The 20,267-nt window shown below is 38.6% G+C and overlaps 1 protein-coding gene across 2 annotated transcripts in view; it reads right to left on the bottom strand.

The window, feature by feature from the left end:
• Positions 1-20,267, bottom strand: part of LOC130086678 (inactive N-acetylated-alpha-linked acidic dipeptidase-like protein 2) — a 398,589-nt gene that overhangs the window by 67,354 nt on the left and 310,968 nt on the right. For both annotated transcript variants that reach the window (XM_056252808.1, XM_056252806.1), the window contains one exon: positions 8,524-8,670. In XM_056252808.1, coding sequence (XP_056108783.1) covers positions 8,524-8,670 — 147 coding nt within the window. The remainder of the gene's footprint in view (positions 1-8,523; positions 8,671-20,267) is intronic.

The following is a 20,267-nucleotide window of genomic DNA, read 5'->3' as shown; positions in this document are numbered from 1 at the left end:
CTGGATCTGTCACTCTGCATTAGACTACCATCTTTAGTGCCCAAGACCAGAGGAAGTTAATCAAAGAGATTTGTAAAAACGTTTGAGTTATGAAGATGGTCATTTCCGCTATAATCTGTATTGGTCTAGTTTAGTTCCCTTACTCTGCTTGGTGTGGATTCAACTGATGTTCAATCAAAAAAAATGCACCGCTATTTCAGATAAATCACACAAATGATCTACTCAACAATACAGCGTCTATAAAAACTACTCACGACCTGATTAAGTTTTCATGTTTTCAAGGATCTTTATTATAAAAAAAAATATTATGGAAATTCGATTTTATTATATTAAATATATATTAAAATATATTAACACACATAACATCGAATAGCATGTACTGTATAAATGAAAACAAAATGGTAGTGATTGATTAAATCAACAGGGGGTGACGGGGCGGACTGGGACCAAAAAGTGGCCCTGGACTTTCTGGCCCACAGCAGCCCACCACATCCCACATCATAACACATTGGCCCATTAATGTGCAGAATATTTTTTAACACCACTTATAGCATAAAAATAAAACACAATACAAAAATAAATGCTATTTAAACATTTATTTTAAGTAACACAACATATATTAGGTCATATTTATAAAACTAAAGGGAAACAAACAGAAGAACATTAAGACACACAACATTATTAATATAAAACTATAAAGACATTATATAGTCAGGGGGAGCTGGAGCCATCAGAGCCTGTTGAACTGCTACTCTTCGCGCCAAATGTATAATCTGTTAATTTGAAGCATTTCTAATGCTTTTTTTAACGCGTAACTTTTCAGCTCCACCTTTTCTTTTCTTCCCCTTTTCATCCATAGCTGTTCTAATGTTACGTCATATTACCTGAGTGTTCCTTGGCGAATATTTAAAGGAGCTGTATGTAAGATTGTGGTCAAAACTAGTACTGCAATCACTTTCAAATTACTGTAGAGCGGTGTATCCCCTCCCCCTCCTCCCTGACTCGAGGTTGCCAGATCGGCTCAGGATCCAGCAGGAACGTGACGAGCTGCAGCTGTGGTAACTAGAGCAGAGCTGGCAACCCGGATGCCGCAACACTACTGACTTTGTGATTGGTAGATAGGTGGAGGGTGGAGCATCAGACCAAAACACAACATGACAACATCAACATCAGTTGAGGGCTGCAACTGCACATTTTAAAGGACAATATGCTGGCCAGACTACTGTTGTCAGTGATATAAGTATTTGAAATGAACATGATTTCTTAATGTCTAGTGACATATCAGGGCCATTTTATGATTAATTGAAATAAATTTCTTACATACAGCTCCTTTAAATATTAAAGGCACACTGTGGAACTTTTCAACATTTATAATATATTACCAAAACCCATTGAGATGGTACATCCACTTACAATAGGTTGAATGACACGTCTGCCGAAGCCTGAAAGTGTCTGTATCGCTTGTACTAGCACTATGTAACTTCGGGTTTCGGGTAGGAACCCGAGCACAAAAAGAACTACAAAATTCGACCGCTTTACGGCATACGTCACTTCCCCCACCACCCCAACTTCCTCAAATTCTAACGTGAGTGCTCAACTCGCGTTTGATTGTCGGCGTCTGTATGTTGTCGTCATGGCTGAATCAACAGCTACTCGGAAGAAAGCGAAGAAAGCAAAGATTTTGTCAGAGGAGACCAAAAAAGAAAAAGGGAGAGTTTAAAATAAACATCGGCATAAAAGTGTATATATAATGTAATATTTACTGCGAATTCGTGTAACAAAACTGATATAAGTCACAACATACTGCCGTATACAAATGTAAATGTAAATGTTTTTTTTTTTCCTTTCAGCTCATATATGTTTGTATTTGTGTAAAAGGAAAAACAAACTGAAGACTACAAATAACTGAATTATGTAGTGAGTTATATCAGTTTTGTTAAACGATTTCCCGACTACTCGATTTCATCTCCAACCCATTGCAAAGAGATCCTGAAGACGTTAATTGTTTGCTTCAGGTGTGTTTGATTAGGGTTGGAGATGAACTGTGCAGGACAGACGATCGGCAGGAGCAGGATTGGGCAACCCTTGTCAATGCGACTTACCTGATCAGACATTGTTTTCTGCATATGCTACTTTTATTCAATTCGTTTTCTTTATAGGATTTATATTATTAATCTTATATTTATATTATTATTTTGGTCAGTAGTGAATCGATTAACTTTCTCCAACATACAAATCAAATGCCGTCTGCACACACATAAAGACACGGGAGGTTGACCGGTTGACTGTTGACTTTTGCGACAATGCTGCGGCGCTTGTGGCCTCTAGGGGCACTAGACGTGAAAATTACAGGTCGAGCGCACCCTAGTGGCCAAAAATTCCACAGTGTGCCTTTAACATGAGCGAAGTGGAATAAAGAAAGTGTTTAGCAGGATTGAAATGCGAAACGGTAAGCACGCACTGCTTTGTTTACGGTTTGTTTATCTGCAGCGGGCAGCGTAGGTTTCTCTTTTTGAATGACGAATACAGATGAATATATCTGCAGAACTAGACAGTTGTCTCATTTACACGCAGGCGCAGAACGCGCATTAGCTCAGCTGACAGTCAGCTGTAGTTCTCTCGGTGTGTACAAGTGCAGCTTTTGTCCCGCGACACAGGCGACGCGAGGGAGTCGGCTTTCATCTGCGCGGCTTGGTGTGTTTCCAGGACGTGAAAGAGGGCGTGTTTCAAGATACGCAATGGAGTAGACCAAACTAATTAACACGGAGGGAGGGCAATACACTCACATGCATGCACACGAAACGCACTCCTTGTCGGCCGCGCCCGCGCGATTGATTCCCTCATCCATTTGCGTAGAAAAGAAATTTTATATTATGATTTCCGTCATTTTTTTATATATATATTATTGTGTACCGGGCCGGCCCACATTGGCCAGCGGCCCACCGGGAAAAGTCCCGGTGCTCCAGATGGCCAGTCCGCCCCTGGGGGGTGAAAACATTCCAGACACCGGAGAATGTCTTATCTCCATATTCCTTCATTCGTATCAGGTTTGTCTAAAGGACTTTAATTCGCCCTTGTCTGATTGTCTGAGGATGAAGATGAGGTGAGGTGAAGTGGATCTATTTATCAGCGTAGTCTTTATTTAACAAAACAAAAGAGAGTAATGCAAATGAGAAGGCAACGTAACAGTGTGCTATGCACAGACAACACCAAACAATTGAGGAACTGAAACTGAGGGCATTATGCTGCATTCACACCATGGCGTAATTACCGTAGTCTCAAGATGAAAACACGCGACATTATATTCGGAGCTGTTCACGTCCTCAGGCTGGGAATTGTGCGTTTCTATGGCACCACTATCAATGCCTAAATGAATATGGAGCGTGGTACAAATAGGAGATCTCAAACAACTCCTATCTTACAAGCTGTAATTATGAGCTCTACGAGGACGTGAGCACTTTTTACAAGTTGAAATCACGTAATTGCGGTAATTACAGGTGTGTGATAATCAATGATAAAATTAATAACCATTGCAACAAGCTTAAACACAAGGGAAACAGGAAATGTTGAAAACAAACTAAAAGTCCTTGAAAATGAAACAGATTGTGACATTATGCCATAACATCTCTATAGAATGAGGGTGAGAGTCTGGACCAGCGAAAGAAGAGTTCACCAGGGCAAGGCAGACGGCGCAGGAGACCACCAGTGCGGAGCAGATGGAACTGGAGACCCCCAAGGTGGAACAGATGGAGCAGGAGACCACCAGGGTGGAGGAAATGGAACTGAAGACCAGGCGACACTTAAGGACTTAATGCACTTAATGAGGCCTAAGTGGAGCCGAGGTGATGAGCGCCTGAGGTGGAGTAAGGGTGCAGGAGGAATGAGGCAGAGCTGGTGTGAGTGAGGACTGAGGAACCCGACAGAGCCGAATGGGTGGAGGAATCAAGGAGCTGAATGGGACGAACAAAGCTGATGGCTTACAAGGCGGAGGAGAGAATGTGAGGCTGGGCGGGACCATCAGAGACAAAGAACACTTGAGGGTAGTCTGAACCATCAATGAAGACGAAGACTAGTAGCTGGGCAGAACCGTGGTGACTAAGAAGACCTGAGGCTGGGTGTAAACAGCGGCGACAAAGAAGACATGGAGCTGGGCGTAACCAGCAGTGATGAAGAAGACTTGAAGCTGGATGTAACCAGCAGAGGAGGAAGGTCTTGAGCACTGGAAGTCATCAGAAACATTTTTTCACTTCAGACTGGGGAAGAGATATCTTCGATGCTGGAAGATGAGGATGACCAGTCACTTCATTCTCCACTAAAACCCCCACTGGGTTGATATATAAACAGGATCACACACCTGGTCAGACAGGCTTTGTTTTGGGGACAGATGAGGCTGCAGGCTCTGGCTCCATTGCAGGCATTGGCTTTGGCACAGGGTCTGTGGAGGGCATTAGCTCTGGATCTCTGACTGCAGTGGGCCCTGGTTCTTTATCCGCGGTAGGCGTGGTTCCTGGATCTGCGGTGGTCGTGATTGACCAAATCAAAAGGGGGTGAGAACATTCCAGACATAGCTTCCCTCCATGTTCCTTCATTCGTATCAGGAAGATCTAAAGGGCTATAATAATTCACTCTAACCCAGTATAATGATTTGAAAGTCTCATCGTTAAGAAAGGATAAAGGGCGATAAACTACTTATCCTTTCGGCGGTCTGGTGTTCTGTCTCAAATTGGCTGAGGATGAAGACAAGGTGAGGCGAAGCGGATCTATTTAGAAGCATAGACTTTATTTAACAAACAAAAGAGAGTAATCCAAAGGAGACACCAAAATTAACAGTGTGCTATGTAGACAACACCAGACAACGAGGTACTGAAACTGAGGGCATATATGCACAATAACAGTGGCAGAGCCAGGGTATATTCATAGCAGTCTGGGGTAAATCTTCATTATTCAAACATAAAATTGAGTTTGACTGTAAAGTACTGGACTGTTTAAGTGCCTACAACAAAACTGAATACAATTAATTGTACATAAATGTAATTGAGGTAGTGGTGGAATACATCAAGTAATACTGAGTGAATTTGACAATTTTTTCTTAATCCTAGACTGTAAGATATGTTTCAAATTGCACCTGAAAAATTAAGCAATGAATGTTAAACATTCAATTAGTTGCCAAAATAAATTAACTGCAACAATTCTATCATACTTTAACTCATTGCAAAGGAAAAAAAAAATGCTTTCTTTTAAATCTCCATGTGCAACAATGTGGATATAATAAAGGTGGCAGCACATAAAACAAATACCAGAATGTAAAATCTGTAATTTTATACATAATTAAATGCGATCCATTTCCATTTGTACTCTGCAAACTAACGCAACATGGTCCCTGTTTTCGAGTACAAATGAACAGGACTCACATTTATTTGTCCATTAAAGTACATATAAAATGTACATTTAATTTGTGCCTTATTTTGTGAGCTCATTTACAGATGTCAGATACATTTGAGGGTGACGTTCATAAATGTGACATATACTGTATACATGATTTTTAAAAAAAAAGAAGTTTTTGACACTGCTTTAATCATCTCCACATTTAATCATGTTGTATTTACACAATTGTTCAGCGATTTGTATATTTACTGTTTGCTGGGCACTGAGTCTGCACCTATGTTTTCTTTTTTGCGCCTGGCACTGAGGTGAAGTTTGCATGCGCACCAGAAAAGTCTCCTATGTGTTGTGCTCGTAAAGAGATAGAGGCCGTAAAGAGGTCGTAAAGTTATAAATAAATCAATTTAGGTCAAGATGAAAAAACACACACACAGAAACAGCAATTGTGAGCGGGGTGGCCAGGCTTTGGTCAATGGTGGCTGTGGCCCACCCCGGCCAATCCCTAGCTCCGCAACTGCACAAAAACTAATGAACTAAATGAGGAACAGGTGTGCCATAATCAATGATCCAATGAATAACAATGACGACAAGTGTAAACAGAAAGGAAACACAGGAAATGATGAAAAGAGACTAAAACAGACTTTCAAGGAGAAAACAGACCGGCAAAACAGAAAACACAACGGATTGTGACAATAATTTCCATAAATACTAAGTATTTACATTTTTCATAATTCTTCTGCAACATATATATATATATATATGTATATATGAAATTGTCATATATGTTCACATATATGACAATTTCAAGTTTAAGGAGGGTGAATACTTTTGAAATAAGTTATTTTAATTATCTTATTGTAAATTCAGTTCACCTGTAGATATGTTTAACTCTGTGTTATTTTAGTAAAATTGAGATTCTATTACAGTTTCTTAAAATATTTTGAATTAGTTTTTATTTTTGTATTTTCCGTTTTCATTTTAAAGTTGAACAATTTTTTTCTATGTGTTTTGTACTATAATGACCCTGGTTTCACTTACATTAAAGTTAACTGACATTAAAGAGTCTTTTTTTTTTTTTGCACAGGCACTGTAAGTATTGTTAGCATATGAAGGCCCACACGTCATTTTGATTTTGCGAGCTGGGAGAGCGACGGCTCCTGGGGCGGAGGCACGCGGCACAGAAAAGAAGCAAGGATGTGGGGAGCTGGATGTCACAGCACAGACCGTGTTGTTCCAAAACACCCCAGCCACCCCCAGTGCTAATGCAGCCTGATGGCTTGAATGCCAGGAAAAGGTTACATTCACAGTTTAAGGCACACCAGCATTGCACTGCAAATGCTTAGCCAGGCATGTGTGCCCGGATGAGACAGATGTACAAGTCAGCATGCAGAAAGTGTCAACCACCACAGCGTGAGACAGAGACTGAAAGATGTACTGTACAGAGAGAGGAAAAGAGTCACTTTGTGTGTGAAATGTTTAACTCTTACATCTCCATTGTGGTGAGGAAGTACAAAAATGCACCATAAAAAACATTTAAGATGAAGCGCAATGAAAAAATGAGGGGACATAATGCAATTTAGTAGACAAGCCTCCCGAGTGTTTATTTTAAAGGATGAGAGAGCTTGTTTTGTCCTGGGATACACTCGCATGTGACATCCGAAAAGACATAACGGATAAGACATCAGGGCTGTGGCAGATAGAACGCAACATTGATGCCGCTTGTAAAGGAGTCCTGGGGTTTAACCGTGCTTTTGTGTGACAGAGGAACATGGAAGGTAATTTTATGTGACAGGAAACTGCTCCTCGCGTATCATAATGAGGCAAAGAGGGTGCAGGGGAACGATGTGACAGCCTGTGCTAAACCAGAGAATCCACACTGAAGTGTAGGAAAGCATTAGGGTCAGGACTCTTGCAGGTCTCTGAGAATTCTTGCTAACTCCGGATAGATGCCTGAGTGAAACCTGTTTGAATTTTAAAGTGATCCAATTGGACTGGATCTCTCAAGTCAAAAACAATATTTGCACCACTGTATACATACATATAAAACAATAGGGTTTCAACACTGATCTTTTTTTTTTTTTTTTTTTAGAGGGTAAATGTGGCAAAAAGGACACAGTGGTAAAGGCCCATTTAATTCAATTTTACTCCAAACTGTTTACTCTATATGGCACACAAACATTTCTAAAAATCCAAATTTCACTATGCGAGTTGATATTTGGCTGATCCTTGACATGAAGTTGATATAACACTCAATGTTTTTCTTATGTTACAGGTTTATGTAGCAAATGAGAATGGTAAATGTACCATACATTAAGACATGTTTTGTTCAAAGTAATCAAATCAACAACTTTTAATAACTAAAGAATCCGTAAAAGTATGGTATTTGGGGTAAAACAGCCCGATCTCCCGGCAATTCGTACGAATTTTACGAGGTGGCTAATTCGTACTAATTCATTCGACCTCACTCGCACAAATTCGTACGATTTTTGCTAATTCGTACATATTTTACGAGTTACCAAATTCGTATGAATTTGTACGAATGACCTACCCCTGACCCCGCCCCTAAACCTACCCATCACGTGGGTTTAGACAAATCGTACAAATTCGAACGAGTGAGGTCGTATGAATTAGCCACCTTTTAATCACTCGTACGAATTGGTCGTGAGATAGCGTTGGGTAAAAAGCACTTCTATACTGTTAGGGATAAAGCCACAATGTTTGATGTGATAATAAATAACTGGCTGACTTTTCCATTTGAAGACATGGTTAGATTCAAATGCTCAACATAATTTATTAAGTTTAATGTCTGAGATAATTGCCATACTATATTTATCATGACAGCATCATATTTAAATATATGATATGAATCACATCATATGATAAAATATCAAGACATTAGATATAAAAGACATCTCCTCTTGGTGTCCGAAGCTAGTGCTCATGTATTGGAAATTGCACATTTGAAACATAATGGTGTCCATTAGGTTATTATTTGTCAGCCTTTTGAAAACATTTTCCCTATCTGTGGAAACTGAATGGTTGCTCATTGTTAACGTCATCTGAACTTACAGTGAATTTAATGAATGATTGGATTATCAATGTGCTTATATTGCACACATTTGCATGTGTATGTGCATGTACCTCTAATTTAGGGAACTCTGAGTATGTGAACTCCACTGTGGGGACAGCAAGCTGGTTAGAGAAAAAGCTGGCATCTCCGGGTGTCTGCAGTGAGCTGACATTCTGACCAGGACAACCATCTCCTCCACTGCAACTCATCGAATGTCTCTGAAAGATAAACACACATGCATGGTAACAATTTGACATTGTGAGGATATACAGCAATCTACAATGCGATCATGTTGCCTACTATATTACTATAGTGACCAGAATGACTCTAGCAGACCTTCTGCAATGATTTATACAGAGATAAATACAGCAATGAAGTATGTTATAGAGTGATATGTGAGGAATGCATTTAAGTGAGGAGCTTTTATTAAAAAAGTATCACTATAAGAGATTTTTTTGTGATGGGAAATGAATGGGATTGAAAAGTGTTTTTCACTGGCATGTGATTTGAATGTGTTTAATTATTTTTTAAATGTAATGTGCACAAAACATGAGTATTAAGGTATTCTAAATATGGTTGTCATAGCTCAGCATCCCACCTGTAGGTTTGTTCTTGTTTCAACACAACAATAATAATGTGCTTTTAAATCTAATTTGTAGTTGCGTATAATTGTGCATCACTAAAGCCCTGCCTAAATCCTAAACTGATATTGATTTCTCATTGAGTGATGGTTTAGGATTAATCTGTTTTGGTTGAAACTGGCCCTTGGCTATTTAATGACCTACAGATTTAACTGTATTGATCGCGAAACTACTGCTAAATGAACAGATTCTATTCTGTTGTACAGCAACTGACATGAGCTACAATATATATATATTACTGTTTGTCAACGTTCACAGAAATATGCAGCTCCGTAAACCTCAAACAAGTGCAAGTGATGACTGACAGGGCCAAAATCAATGTAAATCTATACAAACACAGTTTGGAAGCATAATGGAAGGGAAAATACAGACTGCAGTGTTACAATCAACTGTGACCAAAAACAGTCATCAGGGTAATTCATATCAGAGTAATTCATATCAGACAGGCCCTGAAAAACATAAAACAGCAGCTGCTGGACTTACAGTGTCTACCGCTGAGGAACAAACAAACTATTTTGTTGCATGCTTCACAACACAACTTATTTAACACACAGACAAACACAAATTGTATCCAGAATAGATTTATTTGACAGTTTAACTCTATAATTATATTTAATTATGTGTGTTATACATATTACAAAAAAACAGACTGTACTTCTTAGACCAAAAAATAAATAAAATAAAATAATGTGCAGCATGCTTATTCTGCAACGCTTGTTGAAAGAAAGAGGCCAGACTTGGTTTCCGGGTGTAGAAGTAATAAGAGATTTGTCAGAGGCTTAGGGAATATTTCTAATAAATCTTTCACAATGAAAAAGGCATATTGATGCAATATTATTTTAAAATCTTTAATACATATTAATATTGTATTAATAAATGCATGTATTTATTTATTCATTTCTAAAATAATTAATATTTATTTGGAGAAAATATTTATAAGTAAAATGATGTCCTCAGGAGAAAGTAATGTTGTTAAAATCTTTCTAAAATCTGATATAAAAAGGGGATATGTATAGCTGTTTTTTAAAGGAGTTATTTCTACTTTCGTGTAACTCAACAGAATCAAGTTGATTCAGTAATATTACGTAATATTTTTGACATCAAAACTAGATGTTACCCCACAAAGCAATTTTTTAGGTTATTAGACAAAACATTTTTTTTTTTTTTTGTATTTTAATGCAGCATTGTCATATTTTGCCCTTCTGGGGCATTTTGTTCAGGCTTTCATGATATTAATTTATATAAACATTCGATAGGTTACTGTAACATGCTGAATTTCATACTCATACTCTCTGATTTAGGAGCTTTACCCATCAGTTTAGCATGCCTGATTAACAATAAACAAGCGAACAAACCCAATAATGCAACCGATAACAAAGTTACTATTTTTCTCACGTATTGCTATTCTTAAAAAAATAAGAATGAGATGAATAAGATGTAGATAATGTGATGCACCTTATAATTGTTCTTGTAAATAGTTAGTATGCCCGACTAAACACAACACTTATTTTTTCATTTTTTCATTAGGTCCACAGGAACATAGTGGCCTGAAAAGTAGCTGGTGAACATAATAAAGTGCATTATCAGCTTGACTCATTAATATTAATTATGTGGCAAAATGATTTGCACAATAATTATACCTGCCCTATAACACATTATTCTCCCTTGTGTGTCTATTTTTGCGCTGTGCATGGATTACTGTAACATTCGGTGCTTCATTCTGAAAAAAAGTGGAGTCCTTCATCTTCATAGGCAGCAAAAGCCATTAAAGTCAAAATTAGCCACAAATTCCTGAGGTAAAATGTGACAGCAGAAACAGCTTGGGAGCGGCGAGAAAGAGGGAGAATAGGTAATTTCTGCCCTGCAATTCCTTTTCCCCGTGAGGAGAATCAATATTTAATTTCTCTGTCTGCAATGATAACGAGATGGCAAAATCATTGTTTATATATTTGAGCTTGGATAGACCTGTGGGTAAGTGAGGAGAGAGAGAGATGCACTGGCAGACAGCCACAGCAAATGAAGCTGCTCGTCCACTCAGCTGATGTGAAACAAACAGCATTGCCTAAAGTCCATTAGCAAATGAGCAGGCTTTTACCATGCCATTGTGATCACTGTGATCCCATGACTGAGAGCGTCCACATCCTATTACATGCCACCCACACATGATCAGAGGAAAAATTGTACATGTGCACAATAATTTGAGAAAGATCAGAGGCATAGACCGAGTTTCTTCAACAACAGGCTTTTGTCCTAGCATTTCAGGGCAATTTAAACATTTTGTTTTATGAAGACAATTGTTCTTACCATGAATTTATATAATATAGAATGTATATCATTTATTTTATTTTTACACAGATAAAAAATGACATGTCTTCACATAAACTGTCTATATAACTGTCCAGATGTACAGTATGTACACTGCTGGTCATAATTTTTGAATAAATTAAAATAACACGAGTGTTTTATGAGAGTTTATTTTATAAATTTCATAAAATTGTCCATAACACCTAGAATGGCTAGACACTATCCTAAATGTTTGACACTATTCACATTTTAGTTAGAGGCTGTGTGCTAAAGCTGTTATTTTTTCTGAATCAATGAATGGCAATATCACTGAATACAGTAAGAGGTACCTGAGATAATTGCACAGCTGCAAAATTAATATTTGTATTTGACAAAACATGCCATCGAACTGAAATTTCTCACAGTACGAAGATAAAATGACAGTGGACAGAGAGAATGCTGTGTGAAGAAGAAAAGAAAAAAAAAAAGAGAGAGAGAGAGAGAGAGAGAGAGGCAAATATGTGAACAAAACTGTTATCTCGTTCTGAAAGACGGAGAATGACCTTGCATTGTGGAGATAATTTATTCTCAGAGAAGGTGACCTTTGGAAATTACATTTGCAGAGAAGTGGAATTGGAACTGCTGATACATTTATAAAAAGAAGAGACAAAATAGATGAATAAGACTGAGATTATTTAACAAAAACAACAAGATGGTTGTCACTGTGGATAATGTGAGAGGTTTGCAGTTGCTGCACAGATGGTGGCGCACTGGAGCTTTTTAACATGAGAGGACAGACAAATGGACGAGCAACTTTCTTACCTAATGCATCCAATTTAAATTGAAACAGTAATACTGAGATCATCTGAAAGTATCTGCAGTGGCAATTACACATAAATAAGACCAGGAGCGGTGTTCAAGTATGACAGAGTATGACATTTGCCATACCCTGGCATTCAGACAAAACAGGGGGAAAAAACAGCTCATGATAAAGCTCATTTAAAGATAATCCAAATATTTTTTTAGAAGAACAGATCTGAACATTGGTAGGTTCCTAGGGATAATTCATAGGAATATGGGAGGTTTCTCATGATGGGCTCTGCTGTACGATATTAACGGCGACTTTTCTTGATTGGATCCCTGGATTCAGGATTGTGGGTAGTGTAGTCCTGTGTTTTTGTCAATTACAAAACTTTTTTTTTTTAAACTGTAGAAATCACATGGCAGATTTTACATGAGCATTTAAAAACACAATCACACCCACCGTCGATCCTCGAGCCAGAAGTAAACATCACTGCATAAAAGTATTCCTATTAATAATTTTCTCTGTGAATAAATCAAGATTTGACTTCAAGTTTGGAACACTGTTGTTGCGCAGTCGCAGTGAATTGCATAACTTAATCACGTGTCTTTTTGGACTAGCTGTCAACATACTAAAGTCACTTAATGTTCATGTCTGTGGAGAAAAGAGTTGGTGACATTTTTTTATTTAAATGAGCTTGTCACCAAGTATGCACTGCTCCGACCTCGCCACTACCCACTTATGGAATAAAAACTGCACTGCGACAAAAAGTAAGACGTGTTTTTATTTGTAATGCTGTTAACTTATCAAACCATTTTAAAAATCTCTCATGTTGACAATGTCTGGCTGGTGGGTTTGGACCATAGACATGTGTGTATGTAGTATGTAGATGCTACATTAAAACTCTCCAAATATGGCATCTTGGAACGATCAGCATGTCGTCCCTCACAGTAAGAATCAATGATGCCACAACATTGCACAGCTTCTGTTTGTGAAACCACCAATATTTAAATTCCTGAAGAAATTGGATAACCTTTTCTCACAGGTGAGAAAATTGTAGGCTGTCTTAGGCTTGTATTGCGTTTATATTCGTAATCCTAAAAATTTGTCACGCACAGAAATCCATTAATCCAAAAACAATACAAAATGGAGTCTTTACGGACAAAAAATTAACGGACCGCTTGTACGGTGGCCCAGAAAATACTTGATACGGATGCGAAAAACGCAGAAAATTGAACCCGAACCGATTTTTCTTATGACGGACAAAAGTTTTGGATTCAGTGTGTAAACGTGAGTGACACAACGTGAGGTCGTATTCATTTTTTAAGGACACAAAAAAACTTTAAACACACCTTAAAGGTCCCGAAAATTGTCGTGGACTCTTTTAGTATGGTGGATTTTTTTTTGCACGTTTTGTTTAGATATAATGTGGTTACTTAGGAATGTCTTTGTTGTATGGCCAGGGGGAATTATGCCATATCCCAGGTTTTCGTGAAACACAACCACTGAATAAGAACTTTTGAAATATAATCCTGATGCTATGGCTCAGTTTCTCCTGTTGTACAGCAACTAGTCATTAACTTCGAATGACAGAAATGGACATCACTGCTTTCTAAATGAATGCCAGTAATTAACAGCTTTTAGCGTGTATAGGCCTACTCTTGTTTTTGTGCCTCCCTCTAAGTGACCCTTTTTAAACACACAAACATCCATTTGTCTAGTACTGAAAAGGCTTAAATGTTTTTCTCATAAAATATTTGTTTACTTAAACACCTGGATACACGTGGCAAAACTTTGAGTTTTCGATGCCAGCGGAGCAGGTTAGATTCCCGATGAAAAACAAGTCCAGGGGATAAACAAGTGTAGTGCGAGAGGAGAGAGGCCGCTAATTTGTTGCCTGTTGGCCAGCGAGAGGCTATTGATTGGGAACTAATTGATTGCCAGCTGAAGTGATAAACCATGTGCTTGTGCAGACAGCATCACTAATACAGGAATGGAGCGCCTGAATTCACACTGTGGCCTCCGGTGTGGGAGAAGAGCCCGGCCGTTCCGCACATGCTATGGTAATGAATGCTCTCCAACATCTGTGATCACCTGTGCTGTGCTCTTAATTCAATCGATGAGATCTCTGTGTGGTTAAGCACAAATCTAAGATGGTTAATGCAAGTAAATTACTTAATTTAGTGAAAGGCACTGTGGTGTTTCGAATGCAATGCATTTGGCTGGAAAATGGTCCACAAATTGCTACAAAACTCATTATAGAAGTAAAACATGTCTCTTTTTTTTGTTGCCCAGTCATGATTACAGTGAACGTAAGCAATCAAATCTGAGTGAATGCATGACTGATATACACAATGTGACCTGCATTTGCTACAGAAGTAATTTAATTTCATTCTGCGAGGAATAACCCCTTGGTTTAATGACTACATTTTAGTGTTTAGCGCGTGCAACACATATGAGAGACAAAGAGGGCAGGAGCTCCTTTTTATTACTGAGAAATGGGCACTGGATTGTTTTTAAGTGAAGTTAGACATAAAAGTCAAACTCTTACATGAAAGAAATGTTATGTTTCTGCCAGTGGCGAAATGGGAGTGTGTAATCACTGCTGTGTTTCCAAACTCTGTTTCTCAAACTACTAAAAAAAGTGCTAAAACCTAGACACGATTGGGAATGCAAGCAAAATGTTCAGACTTCAACTAACTATATCTGTGAGTTATTGGTAGAACTCGACCAATCATACTGTGAAGTCGAGACAGGCTTCCAGATGTTCAATAATTTTAGATACTTTTTGCAATGCTCATCATGCTCTCGTAGACTTGAAAAGAATCACAGTATGTATACGTATATATAATATATGTATATATACATTGCAGCGCAGTCTCATCCCAAGACGTCATATAACTGACGTCTTGGGACGTCTTTTGACCATACGTCAATATCCGCCTTTTTAGGGTACCCTTAAACGTCGGTTATATGACGTTATCGGATCCTAACTCTACCCCAGACCTAAACCTACCCCTAAACCTACCCCGTCACCTAACTGACGTTAAAGGTAAAGCGTCAGTTGTATGACGTCCCAGGATCGTCATAAACCGACGTTTAAGGGTACCCTAAAAAGGCGGATATTGACGTATGGTCAAAAGACGTCCCAAGACGTCAGTTATATGACTTCTTGGGATGAGACTGTGTTGTACAAACACATATGAATAGTTCAGCCATGGCACTCTATCCGCGTTCGGATTGGTTCATTCAAATGTTATGGTCCCAGCCAATCGATTTCACGTATTCATGTCTGTGTCCCTATATAACCTCGACGCATCCAAACGAATGCACTGTCACTGCGCACTAAGAGAGTTCTCTTTCTAGCCCTCCCCCTCCCCAGCACCACCTGCCTAAATTTGCTTCAGAGGGGTTTCCCTCTCTCTAGCAGCAGCAACATGTTTCCTTTAATTTATGCTCTGAGCATTTAGCAGAAGCAAGTCATACTTGTCCGCCCAAACCAAACCTACGTGCATTTAATTTTCATTAATGTTTTATAAATTATCCCAAGAGTTGTCATGACTGAAATGCTATTATGTGATTAACAACTCAGTCACAGTAGGTCTGTCTTTAACACTAGAACGGCCACAACGGTCATTTTGACCGTTTTGAATTTTATATCTGCAATAACTTTGTTGAAAAAATAAAAAAAATCCTGCTGGTACCTGACTTTTCCTAAAAGTGTCTGTATTTTCATTGAAAATGTTTTTAATATAATTTACACATAAGGCAAAAAAACAAATGAACATATTTACCTATTTCGGCCATAGACGGTCAATCATATTGACCGCACTGAATTTCACGGTATTCTTTTGTTACATTTCCCGCGGTTGACCTTTGTCTGTTAGGAAATAATCAGAAGATTCAATTGCAAAATGACAGATATGTTTATTGAGAGCTGGTCAGATGCTGGGAAAGTTAAGGTGTGCAAATGTCCGGTATGAAGCCCTTGGCAGCAGAGGGACGCTGCGTGTAGAACCATGGAGTGCTGAACACGGATGGATGACACACGGAAAACAGATACAGGCAGGGAACAAACACGCAGGAAACATCCACAACGGTCTGACAAAGACTAGGTGACAACAGTCACAGTGACACTAAAAAGGGTTCGCTGATCCGCTATAGCTGGCGCGTTGATCACAAGCAGCAGGCGTGCTGATCAGCGGCAATGATCAGCGACCACGCACACACGCGCACACACACATACACACACACAACAAGACGAGAAAGGAGACGGCGAATTCATAAACCGTGACATTGTCTCTCCCACTGTCAAAAGAATATCTAAATAAGATACTTTTAGTTGTTATTATCTTGTTCTGAGTTATGTTGAATGGATATGGAATATAGCATCTGTTGTGAATATGCGATAATTACGGGCTAGCCTACTAATGATATTATTATTTATAAATGTATAATTAAACTTGTTTAAATGCACAGTTTGGTGTTGTTTTGTTTTTAAAAGATATCCTAATACCTATAAATGCATTAATCTCTTAATTGGGTATTTATCATTAAAGATATAGAGTTTGCAATCTAATGGTCAAAATGACCGCTTGTGGCAGTTCTAGTAGTTATGGAATTCTGGCACTTCTAGTGTTAATGGCTCATACGTTTTTTGTAAATATTAATATTAATAATAAATCCCTATCGAGAAACTGAAAGACTACAAAAATCGTTTCAGTTTTGACTCTTTTTTTCAAATTTGATTTAGTCTAGTTAGTTTTGTATCAAATACGACATGATTTTTTTATTTGGCAGCAACAGCACATTCGTGGACAGCTTTTCTTGGGCATGAAATCACCCATATGCCAGCAAACCAATGAGAATGCTGAACAATGTTGACGATGCATCAAACGGGGCCAAAGCTGTTGTGGAATCTGAAACCCACCATAACTGGCAGATTTGAAGAAAACTACAGTTGTTTGGCAAAAAAATAAGTGACGGACAGTTACATATGTATTACTAACATTTTATTATATAAGCTTTATGTTACTGCTCAAATGACAAGGGAATTTATAGTAATTTATAGTGTTAATTTTGCTTACACAATTTCTGAAACTATGGCTCCTTTTCTCGAAACTCTACACACAAACTCTACATGCAAAACATCACACATCTCTTGCAAAAACGCTTAAAGATGAACTGAACTGAAAAAAATCGACGTTGATAACGTGTTGTTTATGACAATTAAAAGTAAATTAAACTACAATTTTTAATTAAAAATATCAATATAGCTTTTTTTAAGCAACACAAAAATTGCGCTTGTTACGCTGGCAGTTTCGATGACGTCACTGGCATGGTAGGACACGCAAAGGTGCATAGGCAACAGCTGCAGGTCCTAATACACAGACGAAAATGAGCACTTTTAACGGCATGGGTTACGCATTTGAACCTGTGAGGGACAGTCTAGTAGTTTCTGACTACCACCACCACATGGAGGATCAGTTTCAGGCTCCACATAGCCTACAGCACAGGATCGTTTTGGGCGAAGTGACTTGTGTGGGTGTGTGAGCTGCCGGAGCATGGACACTACACCGGAGTCAATCTGTTGCAGAGAACAACAGTCTCTGTTACAAAAACTGCACTTGAATAAATACCAAAAAGGCAGTCTATCTTAAATGATTTCTTGAACGCAATGGCCGATCATAAGCAACACATATAACTGTGATTGGCTACATCACTCAACGCGTTGTTATGAATAGAAACTCTGGCTTGTAAATCGTTTCTATTTTGTTTTAGTTGTTCTTGTTGCTTTTCTGCAACAGATGAATAAAAATCTATTATTTTTTATTCATAGATATTTCTAGTTTGCGGGAGCCCCGCGAATCGTTTTATTTATAACCCGCACACACAGAGTGAGTGCATAACCGCCCGCGCTCGCACTCGGAGTCTCTGCCATCAGATGTAGTGCCGCGCAGCACTCTATTGCGTTGGGAGTGCACGTCTCAAGGATAGTGTCGGGAAATATCGCTCGGGCAGAATAAGCTCTATTTCACTCTTCCTACGCTGAGGAACCGAGAGTTGTCATCCAGTCTCTTTGGTAGAGAGAGAGAGAGAGAGAGAGAGAGAGAGAGAGAGAGAGAGAGAGAGAGAGAGAGACGAGGAAAACAAACAAGCATGCAAATGGAAATTATCGCGGACGGAAAAATTATCGAGCTAATTTTTTTTATCGTGCGATTAATTTATTTATTGACTATCGCGACAGGCCTACTAAATAGTCTGTCACTAAAAAATGCTCACTACAGACTCGAAATGCAGGGGCTGTCGGAGGGCTAGACAGTTAAAGGCAGCTAGCCTTGACTTGAGGGCTGGTTTCCTTGTCAAAGGTAGCCTGTGAAAATGTATCGTAACCCCAGCTGCCTTAGCCCTATACAATTCATTACTACAGCCAGGGGCAATACAGTATGAACCCTCCCTAGACCTGTTTCAAATAGGCGCACCCATATCACCCCGATACTCTGCTCCCTTCACTGGCTTCCTGTAACTTACAGGATCCAATTCAAAATACTAACCATAACCTTTAGGGCTTTACATGGCCAGGCCCCTGCTTATCTTGTTGACATAATTCATTTTCATACCCCTCTCCGGTCTCTCAGGTCTAATAATCAAAATCTGCTATCTACGCCACGCACTCGTTTAAAGACATGTGGGGATAGAGCCTTCGCCGCTGTGGCACCCAGATTATGGAATGCTTTGCCAACCAGTATTAGGTTTGCTGAGAATGTGGACAGTTTTAGGGGACAAGTGAAGACTCATTTGTTCAGGTTAGCTTTTGGGTAATCTCTGTACTTTATATATTGTTAATTTTATCTGTTTTATTTTATTTTTATCCATTTTTGTCTATTGTAAAGCGCTTTGTGACTTAGTCTGTGAAAGGCGCTGTATAAATAAATTTTACTTACTTACTTACTTATTTTAATAATTGTACCAATGATAATAAATAAAATAGATCTGTTATATCACCGTTTTTCAAATTTCAGTTCAGTTCATCTTTAATTCAAAACTATCTTAACTCTTCTAAAACTGCTGTTTTTGCATATTTAACTCTACACACAATCCATCAAATGATTACCCATATACACACCAAACTACACACGGATATGACAAATGCAAAACACTACTATCTTCTGTCTATTGCATGTTCAGTGTCCAATGGAGTGTGCAGGAGTCGGTCATAGCACTCACACGAGCATGCACAAATACACTGTATATACAGTATGTATGCACAATTGATGAACTTTACAGTTATTGAACTGAACTGAATCAACACTTAGACATGAGCTGAATAATGACACTGTGGGCCCTATCTTACACCTGGTGCAATGCAGCGCCAAGCGTGACGCAAGTGTTTTTTTGCTAGTTTCAGTCCGACGCAGTAATCATTTTCACGACCTGCGCCACATTGTTTAAATAGCAAAATCATTTGCACCCATGGGCATGCTGGTGTGAAAACGAGGTGTGTTCAAGCGCATTGTTGGCGCGTTGCTATTTTGAGGCAACTGAAATAGACTGTGCCATTGACCAGGTCTAGTCAATGGTGCAGTATTTCTTTTTTTTGTTATTTAAAGAGTGCGTTAGTAATGTGCGCCGGTCCACAACGCGCATACACTCTGCTTATTAAACACACAGGGACGCACAGCAGCACACAAACATGCCAAATATTAAAAATAAAAGGATTCCAATGTAAAAAAATATTATTGTGTACATACAGATAATGACTCCGGCTTGTCCCGTAGATGGTCTGCTTGCGCACTTTTACGAAAATAGGTGAGACTCTGATTGGTTTATTGCACGTAAAGCCCAAAAAACACCCATTACTCATTAAGAGAATAGGGACAACCCTTTTAGACCATTTTTCCCGTCGTTTAACTAGCATAATCGCTTTAGACCATGCGCTTAGATCGTTAAAATAGGGCCCTATGGCTTGTTAGAGAGCTGATTTACAGCAGAATTTTTATTTGTTACTATTGAGAAGCTGCTTTGAAACTCTGTACTGTATAAGCACTACAGAAATAAAGGTGACTTGTATGCATTTTCAGTATATATT

The sequence above is a fragment of the Rhinichthys klamathensis genome, unplaced genomic scaffold (assembly GCF_029890125.1).
Source record: "Rhinichthys klamathensis goyatoka isolate OS25496 unplaced genomic scaffold, OSU_Roscu_1.1 h1tg000098l_1, whole genome shotgun sequence".
NCBI classification, from domain to species: domain Eukaryota; kingdom Metazoa; phylum Chordata; class Actinopteri; order Cypriniformes; family Leuciscidae; genus Rhinichthys; species Rhinichthys klamathensis.
Note: the sequence above shows the minus strand (reverse complement) of the source record. Positions and strands in the feature narration are given on the sequence as shown.